This window comes from Notothenia coriiceps, unplaced genomic scaffold (assembly GCF_000735185.1).
Source record: "Notothenia coriiceps isolate Sejong01 unplaced genomic scaffold, NC01 NC01_scaffold00029193, whole genome shotgun sequence".
Lineage (NCBI taxonomy): Eukaryota > Metazoa > Chordata > Actinopteri > Perciformes > Nototheniidae > Notothenia > Notothenia coriiceps.
In genome coordinates this window covers 2,940-24,666 of record NW_011361894.1, presented here as the reverse complement: position 1 = coordinate 24,666, position 21,727 = coordinate 2,940, and the positions used below count along the sequence as shown (strand labels likewise).

Below are 21,727 nucleotides of genomic sequence, written 5' to 3'. Positions count from 1 at the left end.
CACCAAGTGTCAGAAAATACAACCCTCTCTCTTTTCCTCCATACCCAAATCTCTAAAAACAGGGCTGCAACGGATCTGATACATGTGGATTCTGATTTGCACCTCTATGATGTCACAGAGGTGCACTCCGCCTGTATGGTCAACTCTCCATCTATCAGGGGAATGAGAGGTTGCCGTGGCATGGCAACGGCATAGCAACAGCATGGCAACAGCATAGTAACATGATGCTTGTGCCTCGCCCCCTCCTTTGCAGGGGGGGGGGTCAGCTCCAGCTCATGCAAAGACAGAGCTGGAGTGAGGCAAAATGAGGCATGGCTAAAATGCATGATCTGTTTGGTATTTTGAAAAATAAAACTTATAAATATACCTTTTTATAGGTATGGCCCTACTATATATTATTCAAATATAGCATGATAGGTCCCCTTTAATTCAACTTTTCAAACAAACAAGGTAGAGATTTAGTTGATCTGATGGAAAGCTTTTTGTTCAAAACTATGCACGAGGCAGTAACATCTTTCAAAACACACATTACAGTTCTCATGGCCAATAATCTGTCTTTGAAAAATAATTTGTTCTGTATATAATGTTGTCACTTTCTAATTGTTGTTGTTTACAAATGATAGAAAACCACACAGGATTGGCACGCAGCCACGGCCATCGGTGTCAGAGATGGAAGAGAGGAAATAGAAATCACTGATGAAGGCTTATCATTATTTCATAACAAGCAGTTCCACAATCTGTCTGTGCCTCAGCAGACTGAGATCTGATCTAATCCATATCATCAAACTCCAGTCACTGCTGCTAACAGGAAAGGCGTGTCAATCTGAAATATTTCAATCGTCTTTGTGTATAGAAATCTTCATTATAGACTAGCAAAAATATCTTCATGTCATGAAACATTCAGGGCTGCAGCCACATTTCAAGTCTGAGATTTTGGAAATCATCCCTGCGACACATAACCACAAAAAAAAAGTGACAAGTAAATAATTGAAAATGTAAAGCAAAAATAATAAAGTGGGCGAGTATTTACAGGAACAGCAGGTACATTAGGTAGTTTACAGTGTATTGCAACAATAGCAGGCCTAAAACACGGAGACATGACAAGGTTAAGGCTTTGATTAAGACCTTGGCCATCAATAAAATGACACATTATTCTGAACACATTGAAAGTGGGCCAGTTCTCTACAAAGGGAACTGAAAGGGGAACTCTAAAAGCAATAGTGGAATTCACATCTGATCTAACTTCTCCTGATTCAACCTCAGTCGTACAAAACAGAAAGGATAAAATGTGAGGACCATTGTGACAGAACCATTAACACTGACTGACAGAACTGTAGCACAGACCATAAAGCAACATATTGTATGTCGTTATTTTATTCTAAAGTATCTAAAACATGTATGGCTTTTTTTTTTGAGAGAAGAGGAGGACAAAGTACTTCTGTTTGCACGAAATTATAAAATAATAAGGCACCAGTATATAACTTTCCGTGCCTTTAGTTAATACTTTAATGAGCGTTCGTTGGAGTTAAACTCGAGGGACTAGAGCGGGTAATATGGATATCTGCAGATTGATTACTGTTTGATGTCTAACCCAATTGTTCTATGTTAAAATTGAAGAAAGTGCTCTGAAAGTTACCCAGAAGCATACACTAAGAGGTCATTCTAGTTAAATGCTCATATTAAAGCAAAAATAAGAAATGTTTCTGGAAAAAGTGGGGTAATGTCTCTGATTTTCACAGATTTAATGTTGCTACTGCAATTCCCCCATGTGGCCACCAGAGGGCAGACACTTCCTGCGCATATCACGATCTGAGGGTCTTGTTTCTCTGAAATTAAATAATCTGAAAATCATGTGCAGACAAGATTCTTTCCCCGAATGCAAGGTGAGTTGCAAGATTTCTAGAAACAGTCAAACCGGTTCAACAGAAACCACGTGAGAGTGGGAGCAGATGAGCAGACGGTCGATCTGCAGCTGCTGTTTACAAGCTGGATCCAAACATGATGAGGAGCCTGCTCATACATCGAGAGGTCACCGAGAGGTCAGACACAGTGACTCACTGCTTTGACGTTGCATGGACTCTACAGGATTTGTATATTTCGTACAGTACAACATTCATGGAAAGGTTATTCTTGCTTAGATCCTCCCAAGTCAGATTTGTCCTTCCTATGTGGGTGTCTACAGTTGGTGTCACAAAGCTATGTTATATTTTTACTTAAATCACAGCTAAATTAAGCAGCTCTGATACAGTGCAATTATGTTCCTCTATTTGATCTTAACTGACTTCTTCCACAGTGCACAAAGGACAATGATACTGTGATGAAGCTACATGATCTTTAAAGAAATAATCTCAAACGCAGCAGCCCTTCTTCCATGGCAGCTCGGATACGGGGCTGGACATTTAGAAACATGTTCTCCCTCTCTGATTGGACCCTGGTAATTGGCTAAATATGGTTTCTGATACTTTATCATTAAAGTTTTTGGTCCCAGACACAAGTCAGAGTCTCATACTGTAGACAGCATCACAGCTCATAGTAATGGATGGTTCCAGGTGAGCACCTTCACAAGTTGGCATCTTGAAAAAGGAACAAGCTTTCACTTCAGTGCCTGTAGCTTTGGTCACCATCGTATTCAGCAATAGACCGACGTAGAGTGAAAAGATTTCAAGGAAAAAACTGAAAAGCAAGAGGACGCTCCAAATGGAATAGTCTTGATAAGCTAAAGTGCAGGTTTGTGGTGTGTTACACTGTATGGTGCAGATTGTCAGGTGAGCCGCAGGGGCCACACAGTTTCATGGAGGGGTTTTTAGGAGTAGTTAGTCGACAGGGCCCTCAAATGACAACCTGGTCTCCTCTGGAAGAGCCCCAGCTCAACCGTGAACCACGTAAAGGAAAAGAGGCTGTGATTTGAGATTGAAACGGCGTCTCAGTGTCCGTCCTGTCGGCTCTCAGGGTCCCGAGGGCCCAGCTCCGGGGCCGTGTCCCCGTCCAATCACAGCAGAAGAGACTAATTCTTCCAGCGCGGGGCTGCTCCGAGGACTCCGTCAAGAAGCAGGAGGAGGACGCAGGCTCTTACACTTCATCTCGTCCAGGCCTTTCCAGTAATTGTAATTCTCCGACAGATGCTCCATGAGACCAGGCAGGCTGGCGAAGGCTGAGGGGAGAAAGACACACAAGTTAAGATGGTGAAGTTGGTCTTTAGCGATACTAATATAAGCTTAATCATTCCTCCTGTTCATACTAGCTGTTAAGATAGACTTTCTTTTAAGAGATGTGTGTAAAATTCATCCAGAGTGGCTCTAGCAGTCTGGGTTTACTTTTGCATTATGAATAATGTCCCTCCACCGGGGCTCAGCCAGAAATGCCTGGGAAAGCAATGTGTAGGCCGGATTATAGTTTAGTCTGCACATTATTAAATGACTTGTTTAAAGCAATAAAGTATATGTTTCTGAAATGTAAACAAATAAGGAGGAAAAGTGCTCCATCTTAAGATGTCTTGTTTTGTTTCAAATATCCACATTATTCAGTTTAAAATGTTATTTAACCTCAGTCAGCAAATCCCCACATTGAAGAAGTTGCGGCTTCCCTAAAAACCTAGCTTAAATTGTTATTTATTTTAAAAGGATGCTGATTCATTTGGTTTAGAATGCCTAAATAAATGACCCAATTGTTAAAGGTGGGGTAGGTAATTTTGGAGAAACCAGCTCGAGTGCGCTAGAATTTGAAAATACACAACCGGAAGCCACTTCCTTACAGAGCCCCTCCTCCAACACACATGAAGGCGCACATGACCAATGAGGGCACGAGATAAGTTTGTGCACAGATGGAAGGCTGACAGGCAGGTAGGCCATCCAATCATTTTAGCCGCGCCGGCTAAAATGATTGGTCGTACTTTTTACAGCACTACGGCTTCCACAGATGACATTTTTTTATGGATTTTTTGTCAAAGCACTTAAGATATTCATTACTATCGGGATGCTAAGAGCAGGAATATGACAAAAAGTGTATCTCGAGCCGGTTTCTCAAACTTACCTACCCCACCTTTAAGGCTCGATAATTTAGTGCCAAGTCGACTAACTTTAAAGAAAATTCTACTTGATTAGACTAACTGACTCATATTTACTCTTTTTGTGCACAAAGGGATTGCTGATTTCGGTCTGAAAATTCAAATTGCATCATGGGGGGGGGGAATCTTTCGGTCTGAAAATTCAAATTGCATCATGGGGGGGGGGGGGGATCTTGCATAAACTGCAGGAACACTCACAACGAATAACTCTTTCGGTGCACACGTTTTAAGACCTAAGGATACTGTGAAAATAAAAACCGCTTCAGAAATCGATGAGATAGACCTGCTATCAGGCATGCGCTCAGGAAGATGTGCGTGTTTGGTTCATGTATATTTGCTAATGTTTTAACACAAATCAGAGTTGCTCCCACATTAAAGGATCCCCCTTCCCTCTGTGTGTTGTTTACTTCCTCTTTTGGTGACCCCATAGCGACCCTGGTGAATTGAAAGCGGCTGCTGCATGTGTTTTAGTGTTTATTCGTAAGTGAAAATGTGCTCTTCCCTCCCTTAACCGAGTGATCGTGAACCCCCATACCCTTTACTATTTTCCCAACTCCCCCTCCCCTCACAACCTCGCAGTTTCTCTCCGTCCCACTGGCATTTGGAAACTTTCCGTGACATCAGAGTTGCATTGACAGTAAACAAGTTCCCTCTTGGGGAGACTAAATAAAAGGAAATTCAGTGGGAATGAAGAACTTAAAGAACCATGATGTCTCTTCCCACTTCTCTCCTTCTCATCCCCTTCCTCTGATTTCCTACCCTGCAATCTGCCAAGAAAAATGAAGAAATCCTTGGAGGCATTTATGATTTATGATGCTCTGTTTTATCGTCTGATGTTTTGTTTCGTTCATTACATTTCAATAGCAGAACAAATCAGAAATGCGGGTAATGATTCAGAGTCTTCCAATAAGGCTGGTTTGGAGAAATAAAAGCCAATACAAAGGGACAGAAAGTATTTTAAAAGCTTAAGGATCTGCTATGGTGTTTTTTAGAAAAAACTTCGACTTGCTACTATGACTTTATTCTGACACACTATACATTGAAGTTGTTTCTGACATTTCCGACACACTATCACTTTTTTTCGACATACTATAATACGACTAGTTTTCGACATACTATACTATGAAGTTTTTTCTGATATTTTTCGACATACTGACCTTTCTTTTCAGGAATTAAAAAAATACTATAATTTTCTTGTGTTAAACCCTGTGTAATCGGATTGAAGCTGACTGCTCCTCAGATGAAAATCACTTGGATAACCACCCTTAATACAAATACATTTAAACTTGAAATGTACACTTATTGTCAGTGAAAAATAATGATATCAATACTCAGTTTCAAAACTTTTGCTAAGACTAGGGATTTTAACGCTTGAGGTTACTTTTCTTTCATGAGCTTTGATAGTTCTGGAGGCAGGACACCAGGCTTATGGAAATGTATTTTAAAATGTTCTTTTGACCCAAGGGGTCCCTGTATGTCGTTTTTTTCGACATACTTTAAATTTGACTTTTCTAGACATACTTTACCATTTCGTTTTTTCTGAAGTTTTCAATATACAACACTGTCCTTTTTTAAATCGTTTTTTTTAATACTAGTAAAAATGCACGCATAAACACACACAGGAAAATATTGCTCTTACCATCCCAGGCGTCAAACATATCAGTGATGAAGTAATCCATGAAGGAGATCTGAGATTTGGGCACACTGCAGGTGTTCCTGTCAAACACCGGCATCACCACGGGCAGCCCCTGCCTCTTCTCCTCATCTGTCTGCACAACACACACACACACACACACACACACACACACACACACACACACACACACACACACACACACACACACACACACAGAATGCATTGTTCTATCAAATTGAGCTGCGTAGAGACTTGTTATCCTATTCTATCTTACATGTACATTGTTTACCTACTTCTGCATTTAACTTGCACCATTGTATCACTTGCACTATTTTATATTTTAGTTCCTCATTTCTTATATATCTAAAGTATGTAGGATGTTGCACTGCTGTAGAACCCTGTAACTTCATATTATTGTTTGAATCCTTGAGTCCTCAAATGAGTGTTGTCATGTGTTACCTGTGCAAAATACTCCTCAGAGATGCGCCCGGCCCACTCGATGGAGAGCTCCAGGGGTCTGCAGGGGTTCGCCACATCGGCACACTTGATCAACATCCTCTTTATCAGCAGACGGTTCTCCGGAGAGTTCCTGATGTTGGCCTGACCGTCACAGTCGCTGTTCACACTCTGCACATACAGATGATACATGTGATAATACATGTTTGCTAATACACACATTTAATGAGAGACTCTGTCGGATAACCATTTTTTAAATGATAAATTATACTCTGACTATTATGACATTTTATAGGACATACCATATTTGTTTATTTTTTATTATAATTTACTTTCATGCTATCCTATCACTTTTCAATTATTTCTATAGTATACTATACTATGCATCTTTCATTAAATGTCATCCTATCATATGTTTTTTTAATGACCTTTTGAATTAAAGACTATTTGATGGCTTTTTGTACCATGTTTATGATATAATATGACTTTCTGTGATCTCTCTATATTTTTTTGTTTCATACTTTCCAATCAATTTAAAAAAAATGACATATTTTATAATATTTTTACAAGATACAATACTATGACATTTTCTAAGGATTTTCTCAAACTACCATGACTTATTTTTATATTTTTTACAACATACTATTACATTTTTGGTTCCTTCCTAATTATTTAAACAAGTCTTTATATGCATTACCACCGTAACAATTAGTAAACCTTACTGCTTAACAATGCAAAGTCATAAAATATTAAAGCATTCTTTCAAAAATTGTTTCAATTTCTTTCTTTTTTTATCTCAAAATGTAGGAGTTCTCTGCACTGGATTTTCTGGAACATATTTAAAATAAAACAAACTCAGCACACTTACACTGGTGCTGGTCTCTTCTATGGCAGCCATTGGCTTGTTGATGCTGTTGACAAACTTGCTGACGTGCTCAAAGTGTCGAGTCATCTCTGTGGCCAGCACCATGTCGATGATTGCCTGTCGCAGTGTTCTGAACTGATTCCTGTGGGCAGTGAAGGGGATAAAGTCAGGGTCTGGGTCCCTCTGATACTAACACAGGGACTAACCTTCCGGTACGGACCTGTCTATGTTCTTGAAGATGTTGCTCTTGCTGTCTCTGACGGTGAGCTGGAAGGCGAGGGCGGCGTGGTGACTCTCCAGCACCGCCGTGTCGTTGTAGAGGATGGCCAGCTCGCTGCCGGCATTACACAGGAAGGAGTTGGTCCGGCCCGGGTGGTCCACATCGTGAACCGTGGCCGCTATCAGGGCCGCCACCTCATCCAGCTGGTCCAGACTGCTCTGAAGAAAACACACACAGAGGGGGGTCACACACACTGCTGCTGACCAGCCTGGTTGTAATGCTGTAGTGTCCATAGATCAATCTGTATGATGGATTATCAGATAGACAACAAATGATTACGTATTGTTTTATATACTTCGATCTATCCCACCCTGATTTTTTCAGATCACTTCTACCTCTTTCAAAAATTAGCAACCACAAGTGGAATTTATCATTTTAATAATTAGCTACTTTTGGAGCCATTTTTGAGCAACAACATTTCTTTGTGATTCTTGAGATTCCCTTCGATGTGTTTGATTTGCTACAGTATGTAAGGCAGGTGAAATGCATTGAATCACAGCATGGATAAGGTCATTTTTGCAAAGAAATCTGTTCCTTGATATGAACATTTGAAGCTATGAAATCCATGACATGTTAAACAGCATTAGCAGAATGAATAAGAGGTGTGTATTCTAAGACTTAACATTATTAGTATAGCATCTGCCACCTGAGAGCTGTTCACATTATTTAAAAAATGTTGTCAGTTTGTCCAAAATCAGATGTTCTTCTAACCTTGACACTCTCTTTGCGGAGGAAGTAGGCGGTGGCGTGCAGCACGTCTGCGGCGTGGGTGGAGTTGTGGTAGGAGTTGGAGGAGTGGTAGCTGGCCTCCATCAGCTGCAGCCAGGAGCGCAGCGTGGCCTCCGAGCAGCTCAGGAACTCACACACCCCGAAACTCGTGAAGATCTTCAGCCCGAGGTACGTCAGCGGTCTGCAGAATCACACAAAACACTTTACACAGTGCTGACTCATGTTAGGCTCTTTTTGCTTCATCATGGTACCCCATCCTACTGTAGTCTTATCTACTAATCGAGAGAATTCGAAAATATGAGAAAAGTTGACTTTCCTTTGGTCGACTAGTGAGATGAGAGGATCAATGTTTTCTTTAAACTCTCAGCAGATAATAACTATGTTTATTTCCAAAAATTTGAACAACTGTTTATGTTTGGACTTCAGATGGTTATAACAGTTTTTGTCATCTCGACTTAATACAATTCATGTGTTTGTCTTCACTATTCATAGGATATTGATGAGATTAAACCATATTCCTGAAGGCAAAATGATACGAACCTGCCAGTGTAAAGAGAGCACCAGAAGAGTTTCGTTACAGAAACTGAAAACTGAAAATATAACCACGCAATATTTAGCTTTTCTTAAACCTAAATAATTTTGGACAGAGACAGTCAAACAATCTAGATGAATAAAAAACACTTAAAGTAAGAGGAAATACATATATTGTTTATTTTGGGGCGCGCTGTCAATTTGATTTCCCCTTCTCTTGTACCTCTTGTGTGTAGCCGCCTCCAGCTCCAGGATGTTGAACTCCCAGCAATCCTCATCATTCAGCATCTCAGCGATGGGGGCGGGGACGTCACTCAGAGTGATGGGGATGGCCAGCTGGCTCTGGCTCATATCTAGCAGATAGACACACGAACACACATTAACAGTTGGTGATTTGACCATAAAAGGGGCAAACCGTGACGGGGCTCCGTGTTGGATTTGACGGGCAAATAATAAATGGCTTCACCAATCTTAGCTCTTCTATATCCTGATATCTGATATCTATATACAGTACATGTGCACTCATCCTGGCTGAGTGCCTCTCTTTGGGAATCCCTCCCTTTGAGATGATGTTAGAAGATGGTGTCTGTGTGAAAGGATTGTTTTAAGAATTGTTTAAGAGCAGAAATAGCTGCAGCTCTGGGAAAACAATACTGTTTCCCACTTAAAGACAGAGAAGAACATTTCCTGGAAAATAGACCCTTGATTTTCTCTCAGTTAAGTACTCTCGTGACTGTAATCATTATAATTGGGTTACGAAATAAACTCAAATGGAAGAATCACAGCAATAATCACTTTATGAATAATATTTATTTAAAGCAGAACTCATGTTCCATAATGTTTGTGAAGATGAAGGCCACCTTCTACCCTTTTCTTAATGTATACTACAGTATATCATACATTATGAGAGCACTATTAAATGGCTTCTTTATTTATGTTACTTTGGACCGAGCAAGGATAACAGTTTCCCCCTCCCTTCAGTATTTACTTTACAATAAACTGAACCCATGAACCAAGTTATTTAGTAGACAGACATTTAAGAGGTAGTATATTGTATTAACATTGATATTATATCAGGTCAACAAGTATTGGTTAAAGCTTACTTTTGCAGAAGACATATTCATTCCCAGAGAGTCTCCGCAGCCCATCCTGGAGAGAAAGACATCAGAACAAGAACAAGTTTAATTATCTTTAGGTAAGAATGTGACTAGGATGAGGGGTCATCGCAATAATAAAACATATTTCATCATAAGCTGCAGCTCAATTTAACCATAAATCTTTTTCTGCAAAATACATATTAGAAAAATGTACTGGTGTTTATATTATAACTAACCAGATGAAAGGACAATAACCCACTGTAACAGTGCAGTGACTACCGTTTGCTCCGAACACATTTGAAGACACAAATCTTAAAAAAAGAGATATAAAAATATATATAAATAAAAAACACTGTGATTTTTACCAGGTTAATAAAACACAAGTTAATTGTGCATTTGTTTGGGATGGCTTGAAGCCTTGAATGAAGGCACACTTGTTTTTAGTCTTTCTTAGACAGAAATTGGCTTTGGACATTGTTAGTTTTGGTCTTAACATGAGATTGGTAGACCACAGCAATAATAAAAAAAGAAAAAGTTAGAAAAAGTTGTAATTTAGTATTTGCTGGAAGTTGCAGTAAGACCAACATCTGCGTGCAGTGACTCACCTCATAGTTGGTACTATTCAACAAATTAGGAAGTTAAATAAATAAACACTCTGGCACTCTGAAAACACAGATTTGTTTTTGGAAGCCAAAAATGTCTTGGTTCAAAAGGAATGTTTTTTCCATTTCATACGCATGAGGTAAGAAACGTTTTTACAATGCGTGGACAATTAAAGACTATACCTAACTTCTCCTCATAAAGGCTTTCAACCACTTGTACTTATGAATGAAGCATATACTAAGTACCATAGGCGTCATTTATACTGGGGACGATAGGGACGTGTCCCCACCACCAGCATCAGGATCATTTGTTAAAATAAAATCTGAAAATAGCGCGCACAAAGAGTTGTAGACTTTGCACAAGAGAAAATGTACAATCTTAAGGACTTTTCACACTTTCTGGGTGTACTTCCTGTTACACGTTTAGTGTACGTTTTAATGGAATATAGAAAAGTAATGCAATTGTTGCTCCCGCTTTGCAGCATGCTAAGTATCCACACTGTGTCTTACACTCATGAGCCCCCCGACCAGGTCGTTGGTGTGGGGGTCGTCTTCTTTGGAGGCGAGCTGCGGGGAGTAGAGCTCGGTGGTCCTCAGGATCTCCAACACCCGATCCAGGGCCTCGGCCACCGTCACCGGACTGCTCTCCTGGGCTGCATTGATGATGTTTATTACCTGGGGAAGGGAAGAAAAGTCTCAATTTCTGCTGCAAACAGACACTACATACATACACTTGCACAAAGGGCCCTCTGCAAAGCATGCTATAAACAGATTGCTCCTTTCTTTGTGCATGTGTCAGTGAGATGTGCATGTGATGCTATAGAAATGTTGTTGGGGTGAAAATGGCAAAAAAAAAGCTGTTTCTCAAAAAAAAAAGAGCATCACAGGACCTGCAGCGGGGCAATGTCCTGTACTGTACAGTGTACGGCCTGACCTGGGTTATTATGGGCTCTGCTCACCCCGACCCTCACAGCATGACAGCAGTCACGGAGAATTCAGAGAAGCCAAACAAAACAAAAAACTGCTATCTTTCGCCCTCATAGGAATGAATGGGAAATCAATTTGAAGAAAAGTAAAAAAACAGAGGCCCTTCTCATTCATTTGACTTTAACTTAGAAATAGGGTTGAAGTTGAAGCGGCTCTTGAGACCCTGGATTTAATTGACTTCAAAAGGTGATTTGATACATAGTACAGTTGTCTTGCTACGTATCAAAGTAATGTGTTCACTCTGCCCTGATTGCACTGCTGCTGTTAAAAATGATTAGCTGCTTTGAACTGTTTTACACGGCGTGTTGCCAGAATGACTAATACTCCATTTTATTTCATGTTATGTAAGGACAATAAAGTTTTCTTAAACTACACTAAAATGCTAGAATTTGAGCATAGACACACTTAGATAATGCCATGAGCTCAGCATCAGCTGGTTCTGGACCATAAAAGCACTACATTCTTGGTGTAAATCCAACATGTGCAACCTGGTGACTGCTGATGGAGGAATGAACTCTACTCAGTTATTTCTACACTTGAAGAAGCATTTGTGTTGAAAAGTGCTTAAGGCATACAATTGTTGATTGGAAGTGGGAACGTTTTATTTCTCAGGTTTAACACAGTTTGAGTATCATTGGAGAGGTGTAACATGAAATACCTTTGTGATGGGAGCCTCGATAGTCATGGAGTGAATCCTGGCGACAGAGGAATATCTTCGATTCTGTAAACTGGGAGCTGAAAAAGATTAAATGTAACATGATGGCGTGGCTTGTTGGTCCTAATCTTCTACTTATTAATAGCATTCATAGGGCCTGCAATTGTAAGCTTCAAAGGAAAGGATATACAGAAAATGAACAAAAAAGGACAGGAGATTTTAAAATAGAGAAATTGTTAATACAAGAGTAATGAATGAGGAGAGAAAGAGGTTAATTGGTTTGGTTGAAGAAGCAGACAAAGCACCACATCTCTCTTTACCATCTCTTTAGTCCAAGTGCCAACCTTAACACACTCTGTCTCATCTCCAGTACTCTCCTCCTTCCTCCTCTGTGTTCCTCCTATTACTTTATTTCTTTTGTCCAAAGTGGAAAAGCTATAGCTCCAGATAGTCCAAATTAAAGACAAACAAAACATTAGAGAAGTCTTACCGTCACTACTGCGAGAGCTGATGGATCTGGCATCAATCGAGTCTTTCCTCCTGTCCCGGTGACGTAGAGAATGGCACTCTGTGCGGAGAAGTTATTCATTTCATTAAATGTGCAGTTTGTTAAGACTGATTAAGGGACGGATTTAAACTGATATAAGTGAGTTTAAGGGCTCCTTTTCTTCTGAAGCCATTTTTTAATCTTGCACTAGTTTTAAGGTCCTATTTATTAGCAATACATGCAAGAAACAGAGCTGCAGTCAGAGGGGATTCATCTTGATACATCAATACAGAGACAGCTAGGGCATTTTACAACAATGAATACTGCTACAAAAGGTTATGATAATCCTTTTTAAAAAGAATGCTACTGTATAGCCACATGGATAAAAACATATTCTGCCTGCTGCTTGATAACAACACGTCAATTCAAACCAAAGTTGTAACTCTTGTTTCTTAAACACAGGTAACCAGAAATGACATTTTCTCATTTTGCTTTTGTCCATTCACATATGGACTTGCATAAATATTCAGATATGATCATAACAGTACTAGATAACTGAAAATGTGATGAGGAAAGTAAAAGGAAATGCAAATTAGATGAATGAGTGTGTGCCAAGACCAAATCAAATCTATACAAAAAGGAAAATGACAAACATAATTTCTAAACAGACAGACAGATAGGAGGTTAAAGGTATATGTATAAAGTATATGTACATATACATATAAATGTATACAATTTCTTCATACTAACACACTGATATATGGAGTTTTTTCACCTGTCTTATAAGTAAAATACAGTCAGCTTGTGAGGCTTTTTATTTTCACTCAGTGATCCAAATGTAATGAAAGAGTGCTTGGGCTCATCTAAAACATGTCATGCTACATTTATTACTATATTTACTTCTAAGGCTTGGATAAAAATATACCAGATCAATAAAGAGACTGTCAACATTTAAAAACACAGTGTTTTTAGTTACCTGACTGTGAATGCTCCCCGCTGCATTTCTCCTCCTTGTTGAGCTTGTGGACCTGACAGACAGAGGAACAGTTTATTATTTCATTATTTATTATACAATGTGCTTTGACAACACTGTGTTTTTTATATGGTCATGCCGATAAGGCTTCTTTGAATTGAGATCAAAGTTGAAGTTGGACCAACACCAAGGGTCACAGCTGTGAGGAACCTAATCAGCCTAATTTCCTGCTCCTTGAAGGCGACACGCTGGCAAGATGACTTCTTAATTCCTAGGACTTCAATCTTTTCATCTCACCCAAACAACCTTTTGTATTTAAAATAATTATAATCACCAGGCTTAAGAAGAACCACAAAGATGTCACTACAGTTGTTTATTTAGTTTTCAGACACATTCCTCTTTTTATTCCTATTTAATTTTCAATGCGATATCTTTGGAAGAGATCTATTAATACATTTCTGAGAAGATATACACTTTATCTATCAAGAATAAATCACATTGTCAAAATAGTAATAAAATTAAAATATATTAATTTGTTTCCCTTTGTGGGTAACCAGCTGTTACATTTCCATTCCATCACCTTTACTGTGTGTGTAGTTCAAAGTACATCTAATTTGTTTAGCTATGAACAGGCTGATCTAAAACCGAACTTAAGAAGCGGACACCAATTTGTCAGAGAGAGTGTGTGGGAGAGAAAGTTGGGTATTTTAGCCTTTCCAAAAACCTTTATAACACACTATAGGAAAAGGAAACCCCCCCAAAAAAAGCAGAAAAAGGTCCTTTAAAGTGCAGCTAATTGTATACAAGAATGATGCCAAATAAATGTAATAACACGTACAGCACATTTTTCTATTTTATTTATGAATGTAGCGAACACTTCCACTGTTTGTAATAACACTTTTTCATGCAGGTGACAATGTGTGCAACATCCTGTTCGTCACACTGAGGTTATGTAGATGTGGATAAGTAGATCCGGTTGAATCCGGTTAAGCCCCTGTAACACTGTCCCGAAATTGACACCCGATGGACACACGATTAAGGAAATGTTCAAATTCGGCTCTGATCGTAACAACATCGGGCCATTCGTGAGGGCATCTTAAGCCATCGTATGACCGCCGGTGGAGTTTCTCAGGCTCCGGCAGCAACTTCAGGAGCGGTGGCAACATCTTTGGCATCACAAAGCATTGCCGAAGGACCTTGTGAAGGTTCATTTTCGTGTTGACTTCGTGTGTCCATTTTGCCCTTCGTAAGGCATTCGTGAGGGCATCTTAAGCCATCGTATGACCGCCGGTGGAATTTATCAGGCTCCAGCAGCAACTTCGGGAGCGGTGGCAAAATCTTTGGCATGCCAAAGATGGCTTAAGATGCCCTCACGAATGGCCCGATGTTGCTACGATCAGAGCCGAATTTGAACATTTCCTTTATCGTGTGTCCATCTGGTTGTAAACATATTATGTAAACCCAATTTGTGATCTGTGAAACTAAAAAGGATATAATATATTATTTTGAAGGCGAGGAAGTTGTTGTTGCTATGGAAACAACATGACGGAGAAAACTTAATATCTTCTACATATAAAGACGGAGAAAGTAAAGAACAAAGTCGGAAAATATCAGTACAGTATCATAATACTTTAACATAATTGTTTGTGTTACTTTCGTTGCAGTTGTATGTCTTAAATGTAATGTAAATGTTGCCTTCGTGTGTGGTTCGGAGCCATCTTCGTGCGAAATTCACAATTCCATATTCGTGTGTCCATCGGGTGTCAATTTCGGGACAGTGTGACAGGGGCTTTACAGAAGATTTTCGTCACCCAGTGACTCACTGCACCTTTACATTATGCTGACAGTTCACCATGCACATGTTTGCAATGCCAAATGTGTACATACAAATATATGTATGCCTTTACCTGTACAAATATATGATTTTATATAATTTGACACAGGAAATTGTTCCTGAAAAGTTGATTTCCTTAGATTTAAATTAAACATCCCCCCCTTCTTAAAATATCTATGTCGCTTGCATTGACGTCTCCACTGTGTCCCATACTGAGTAAATAGGATTAAGACAGTGTAAACACTTCTAATGACATATAAGGTTGCCAGATTTTGCTGGCTACATCTTAATGAGCTTCTTGGTCTGCTAAACACAAACAGACAACTCAAAAAATATTCTTCTGAATTAACTCGACTAGAGCTGGGAAATAGTTGAAATGATGATGGCCTTTAATTGAGAGGAGAAAGACAAACAAAACTGACCCTAAACATGCACTAAGTCTGAAGTGCTTAGACAAATACTGCTAACTAAACAACACTATGAAATGGAAACCGTGCTCTACAGCCAAGAGTCTGGGTGGGAATACATGAGGAATAACGTGTGGTTTTAAGTGCTTTGAGGAAAATGTCATAAGAAAGGATACAGTGTAAGATCAGTGTTATCCTGAAAGGACCTCAGTAGCCTCGGGTCATCAGATGAGTACAAGTGTCTCAGTGAAGATGCAGTACATGCCTCAAAGCATGATTTCATTTGAAATGTCATCAAATAAAACACTTTTGTTCCTACTTTGCGGAATAAAATGTGTGGTGAAAATGCTTTAAAAAAAGAAGGGGCCCCCCCTGGTAAAGCCATTCAGTTGGACACTGCATGATTCAGGTGGGGATGACCTCCGAGAATAGGATCAGGCCGCTGCCGTTTCTAAGGATTCCCGATCCTAAGAAGGAGGGGATGCCATGTGGCTTTGGCAGGCAGATGCCAACGTCTGACTCACCTTCTGTCCACACCATGAAAAGAGCAATGAGCTACAGCTAGTCTCTGCGCAGCTTTGCCTGCAGTATAAATAGCCCTGGCGCCTGGCTGCTAGCCCTGCCTGGCCTTAGCAGGGGATCCTGGTGCTTAGCCCTAGCTTAGCATAGTATGACGTTATTGGCCTGAAACCCAGCTGAACACACCTGCTGCAGAGAAAGTGTGCACGCTGCTCAACATAGCTGCAAGCCTGTGAGGCGACACAGTGGAGGAGGAAGTACTCAGATGTTTTACTTAAAGAGTCCATATTGTGCTTTTTGGGGGTTTCCCTTTCCTGTAGTGTGTTATATAGGTGCATGATATTGGGCCACAAAGGCTTAAAACTAAGTCCCTTATTGTAAATTAAAGCATGTAAACATGTCACAGTAAAGGTACAAAATGCAAATATGAAACCTGAAAATGACCAAAGAGTGTAAATTAACCCTGTTACAAGTCATACATTCAAAATCCATCTTAAGCAAAAGTATTGGCATCAAAATATATTCAAAGTACGAAAAGTAAAAGTACTTATTGTGCGTAAAAACCCATTTCAGAATCACATATAGTATTTAATTACTGGATAATTACTATTGATGCATTAATGTGTTAATCACAGCAAGTAAAAATGAAGCTAAATTGATTTTTTCAGGTAAACTGCTTTTACCAATAATTATATGTCATAGTTGAATTATAAGTTTATTTATATTTTGTTTTTGTATGAGCTAATAATCAAAAAATATGAAGTCACTAATATTGTCAAACAAATGTGGTGGAGTTGAAGTCTAAAGTACTATAAAAGAGAGATACTAGGGTAAAGTACTCCAATAACGTATTTAAATCCAACACTTTCAGCCTGCAGTTCCTTTGAAGTATTTATACAATGATTACTGCCAGTAGAGTTAGTAATCTAAGTCCAGTTTGAATCACTCACTTATCTCTGCACGAGACCTGACTGGGCCGAGCCGTGCTGCAGCATTAGGGCTGCTGATGGACATTTGTTCAAGCTGCACGGCTGAAAAAACAACTCACTGTGGTCTCTTCAAAAGGGGGATTATTAGTCAAAGTCTTTTGAAAGTTATAATGTTGTGCACGTTTATTTTTCTCTAAACAGCTGCTTGTAGGCATTTCAACTAGAGATGTAGGGCTTTGCGCCTGCAAATCAACACATAGGTAACATATTTTCACGAGTTGCTAATTGTGCGGGTAAAAAAACTTTGCCCAGGTTTGAATTGAATAAGCAAATAAAAACAAGATATTTTCGCCACTCTTGATGATCGAACTCTTGTGTGCGTTCAAGAGTCAGAACTAAACATGGAAAAGCAGCGTTCAGTTATAATGCTCTAAATATCTGGAACAAACTCCCAGAATCCTGCAGGTCCGCTGCAACCCTTACTACTTTTAATTCTAGGCTAAAGACTTTTTCCTTTTGCTGCTTGAAAAGGTCTCGGGGAGGCTTTAATAGACAGGTTTATTCACGTATTTTATACCTGTGTTATGTAAGGGATAGGGTGCAGCGAGGCGGTCATTATGCGTAAAGGAACACTCGACTGATCAGGGAGCCCGACGCGAGGCATACAGTTTGCTTTTTCGACCACACTGTATACAGTTAAATCAACGGACTTCTTTCTGCAGATGTGAGCGTCTTTAACAACGGTCTGTACTACTGGATTAACAACATGTCACATGTTCTGAATTGACCAATCAGAATCGAGTATTCAACTAAGCCATGTAATAATTATGTTTATTTTATCATCTTTGCTTTTTAATTTTTAAATGTCATTGTATAATGTGTTTCCGCTGCAATATTTCTAAAGCACTTTGAATTGCCTTGTGTTGAAAGGGGCTATATAAATAAACTTGCCTTGCTCTCTCTTATTATAACTGAAAGTAAAAATAAAGTGCAATGGTCAGTTTTGTATATTTATATTGTATATTCAATAGAGATACTCTTTAGACATATATCTATCACTCACAATATGGGAAATGTTTAACTGTTTTGTTTATTTTCTACTGTTGATATGTAGGTTTTTACAGTTTACTTAGTTTATTTGATCAGATTTTTCATGAGCAATACCTTGGGCTCAATAAAGAATATCTAATCTTATCATTTTCTTTGGAACACATTACAGAATCACTTGACTCACCTGATTATTGTTGTCAATATGAGGTCTCTTGATGGCTACAAAATGTCGAATCTTCCTGTTGAAAGCAACATAAGAGTCTGTCAGTAATTCTGATTTCTTGTTAACACACAGTAAGAAGTTTTGTCTGATTGCTCTTAGCTTACCCTCCTTGGCCAATGACCGGCGTTATCCTCACATGTTGTTGTAAACTGTCGCCGGACTTCTTTCTGGCATAGTAAATGCCCGTCCATTCCTTCAGAGACAGCAGAACAGTGAGCCATGATACAGTTTGATCTCATGTCCCAGATGTGTTGGTGGCTTGATCCGTTGAGACTCACCTTTCCTTTCTTAATGCAGGTGTTGATGGTGTCCAGCAGGTCGGCTCTGTTCTTGTCGCTCTTGGGGAGTTCAGTCAGTTCCTTCCCAATCAACTCCCCCTTTTGGTAGCCCATCATCCGCTCAAACGCTGGGTTCACGTACTTGGTGAAAAACAGAAACAAGTACAGTTAGAAAGTGAAGTTTAAGCTCAGTAATAATTGTCTTACACTTAGCAAATCCCATAAAACAACCAAAAAAGAATATATTCTGCTAACCATCGAGGTCAATTGCTGTCCAAAATTATATATGAGCCACACTGTTTTACTAGGTGACATGTTTCTTTGTTACCATGAAAGCACCAACTGTAGTTTCTTTTGAATGCATCCCTCATACCCAATACCAGTTCTTCTTTCTTTTTTTTTGGCAAGTTTGACCTCTTGAGGAGTGCCACAGACGGGCTTGGAAAGTCAAAACTCTTTAAGTGATTACCCATTATTGGTTTTGGTCTTTACAGTACATGTCATTTAAAAAACAGAAAACGACCAGCACTATCCCAGATATGTTTTGTTGAGAAGTGGATCTTCTGACTCTTTCTGTGTGCAAGTGTGTGAGTATAGTACCTACCTGTATGATATGATCTTCACTGGTGATCTCCACAGCCTCTTGGCAGTGCTCCAAAGCGGTGAAGGCAGAATTACAAGCTCTGTGGATGGAAAAAGTTAGTTAGTATATTGTATTTGATAAAGCCATCCAAGTAGTAGTAACATACATTTATGCACAAGGAAAAGATGAGATATTATTCGCACTTTGATTTATGCAGCCTTAAACTTTATTCGATTGTCTTTAAGAACAAAAGCTCAAAGACAGTATGACACTGTATACTGTAGATTTAAGTATGCAGATACACTTTTCAGCCATGATATCCATTTAGCTCAGCCACAACAAATCCTGATGAATGAATAAAAGGTTAGTTTGGTCTGAGTGTATTGCTGCGTTGGGTATATGCGATGTGTTTTTCCTGCCATACCTGAGTTTAAACTGGCAGCGCACTTCTCCATGTTCAATCTGTATGAGCTCATTATAGCAGGCCGACGCACTGCTGTTCTCCACAAACCTCTGGAGGATACACAGGGTTAAGTAGAGTTTGAAGGAGAAAGAGACACAGAGAGAGAAAGGACAATGGAAAATTAAATGAGTCAGGATTTACTCTGGAGCAACCTCCTACGTCATTTTCACACGATCAAACAGTCTGACAATAAGTGTTTCCTTCGAAACCGGCAACTCGATGCTATTTTAGTGTCTGAAGTCTGTTAACGGCTCAATACAAAGCATCTATCAGAAACCACATATAAACACAAAGTCACAAGCGGAGGCAAGGACGTACTCTGCTGAATCCGGCACAGAGGAGAGGAAGAACAGATGGCTCCTCCTGGTCCGCCGCTCTACACATGAGAGGAGAAGGTAATCATCAAGCTTCAACCACAGTCCCTTTTCATTCAAATATTTGCAGTGGTCCACACTTGTATGGAAATGTGGATAAGAGGCTCTAAACATATTTTCATGATCAATTATTTACTATAAGTGATGGGTGCCTACGTTAAAATGCAGTATATTCTGCCAAAGCTCAAACGGTTTTTGGTTGTTTTACAACGCTTAAAAGAACATATGGGTGGGTGGAACTCGGCACACTTGGTGGATGCATTATAATGTATTTACACAGAACGGTTTTCAACTCTTTGCTGTATTTCTGATTTATTTTAAGATCCTCTTATTAAAACAACTCTTAAATGTAAAAGCATACCTATAAAAGGGAAGGCTGCAGCTTTTAATGTAAACATTTGAGAAAATTATATGTTTTTTTTAATTGTGGTCCAACTTAACATTGAGGAAAAACAACCAAGTGGTACCGCTGACATGACTTGCTGCACTGACATAATTAGTGTTGTGGAAAAGGACTTTAAGACAACAGGCGAACATTGAGGAGGTTTTGAGTTCGCTCATTTAGGTACTAAATAAATTAACCTACGTTTTCCTCCTTTTTTGTTAACCATTTTACAGATATAAACACCTACGATTTGAAGTGTCAGGGGTAGTGAGGTACAATGGTGCAAAACACCTTTAACACAAAGTTTATACAATTCTAAAATAAACTTACTTCTGTGGCAAGACGGCCAGAATAACTGTGTTTTCCGAGGGCTTTGTGGCGCGGATCGACCTGGAAATGTAACGAATGCAGATTCAAATTCAGAGTCAACAGGAGTCCATTTCATCCACACTGTGAGTTTATGAGCAGTGTCTTGCAACATGTGCTCCAGAGAGTCAGAAAGCCACACAGCTGGTGGGACATAAGGGAAAGTAGCCAAGGGGTGGAGGAGGAAAGAAGACATGATGGAGGATGAGAGGAGGACCATAATGAACGCAGACATCCTCATACGGGATGAGGAAGGGGAATAAAGAATATTGATGAAGGAGAGGAGTGTAGGACAAACACGGAGCAGCTTCCAAGCTGTGGTAATCAGGAGACAGGAGAGACACGTGGATCTGCTGCTTTACTTGCAGAAATAATGAAGCACTTATAATAAATCATTTGATAAAATATATGGCGGTGACTATTAGTGTATCCAAAAACGTTGAATGGTCTAGTACTGTATCTAACAATTACTACAGCCCCACATCTGTAGGAATAATGACAGAAGTAAGCATGTAGGATAAAGCACTATTATTATCACCCGTTGAATACCCAAAGTGAGAAGCAAGGAGATTTCAACTAAATAAAGGGGCTTTACAAATGTAGTAATGATGCCTAGAGGGTATTCACACAGCATGAAGGCAAACATGGGACACACATTAAACACTGTGACTCATGTGACTCCCGTATAAAAGCTCTTAACACAAGTCTTTTGTTCATAGTTGTCGAAAGGTAAAGGAATATCCAGCTTCTAGTCCTTATTTGTCCTTATTTGTTACGATCACAGGTTTAGAATATTCTTCAGTGCCTCAGCAAAAAGAGGAAGAAACTCTTTAAAGTTATACAACATAGACTTTAAATGCTCCCTAAGTAAATGTTTAAATGTGTGGTATACCTTACTAAAAAAGTATTCAACGCCAATGTGCAAAGCCACTTTAACATTTTTGTAATACTAAGA

General features: G+C 39.4%; 1 protein-coding gene across 1 annotated transcript; it reads right to left on the bottom strand.

Moving 5' to 3' along the window:
• Positions 1-388: 388 nt before the first annotated feature.
• Positions 389-20,801, bottom strand: pde8b (phosphodiesterase 8B; the record flags this gene model as incomplete). Its single annotated transcript, XM_010786457.1, has 19 exons — positions 389-3,151; positions 5,703-5,832; positions 6,159-6,326; positions 7,024-7,162; positions 7,241-7,458; positions 8,012-8,210; positions 8,784-8,913; positions 9,664-9,709; positions 10,770-10,934; positions 11,905-11,981; positions 12,392-12,469; positions 13,365-13,416; positions 18,285-18,339; positions 18,428-18,516; positions 18,602-18,742; positions 19,206-19,284; positions 19,609-19,697; positions 19,966-20,023; positions 20,737-20,801. Coding segments are annotated over 19 exons (2,088 nt in total), but the record flags the coding sequence as incomplete, so codon positions are not given.
• Between the last annotated feature and the right edge of the window lie 926 nt (positions 20,802-21,727).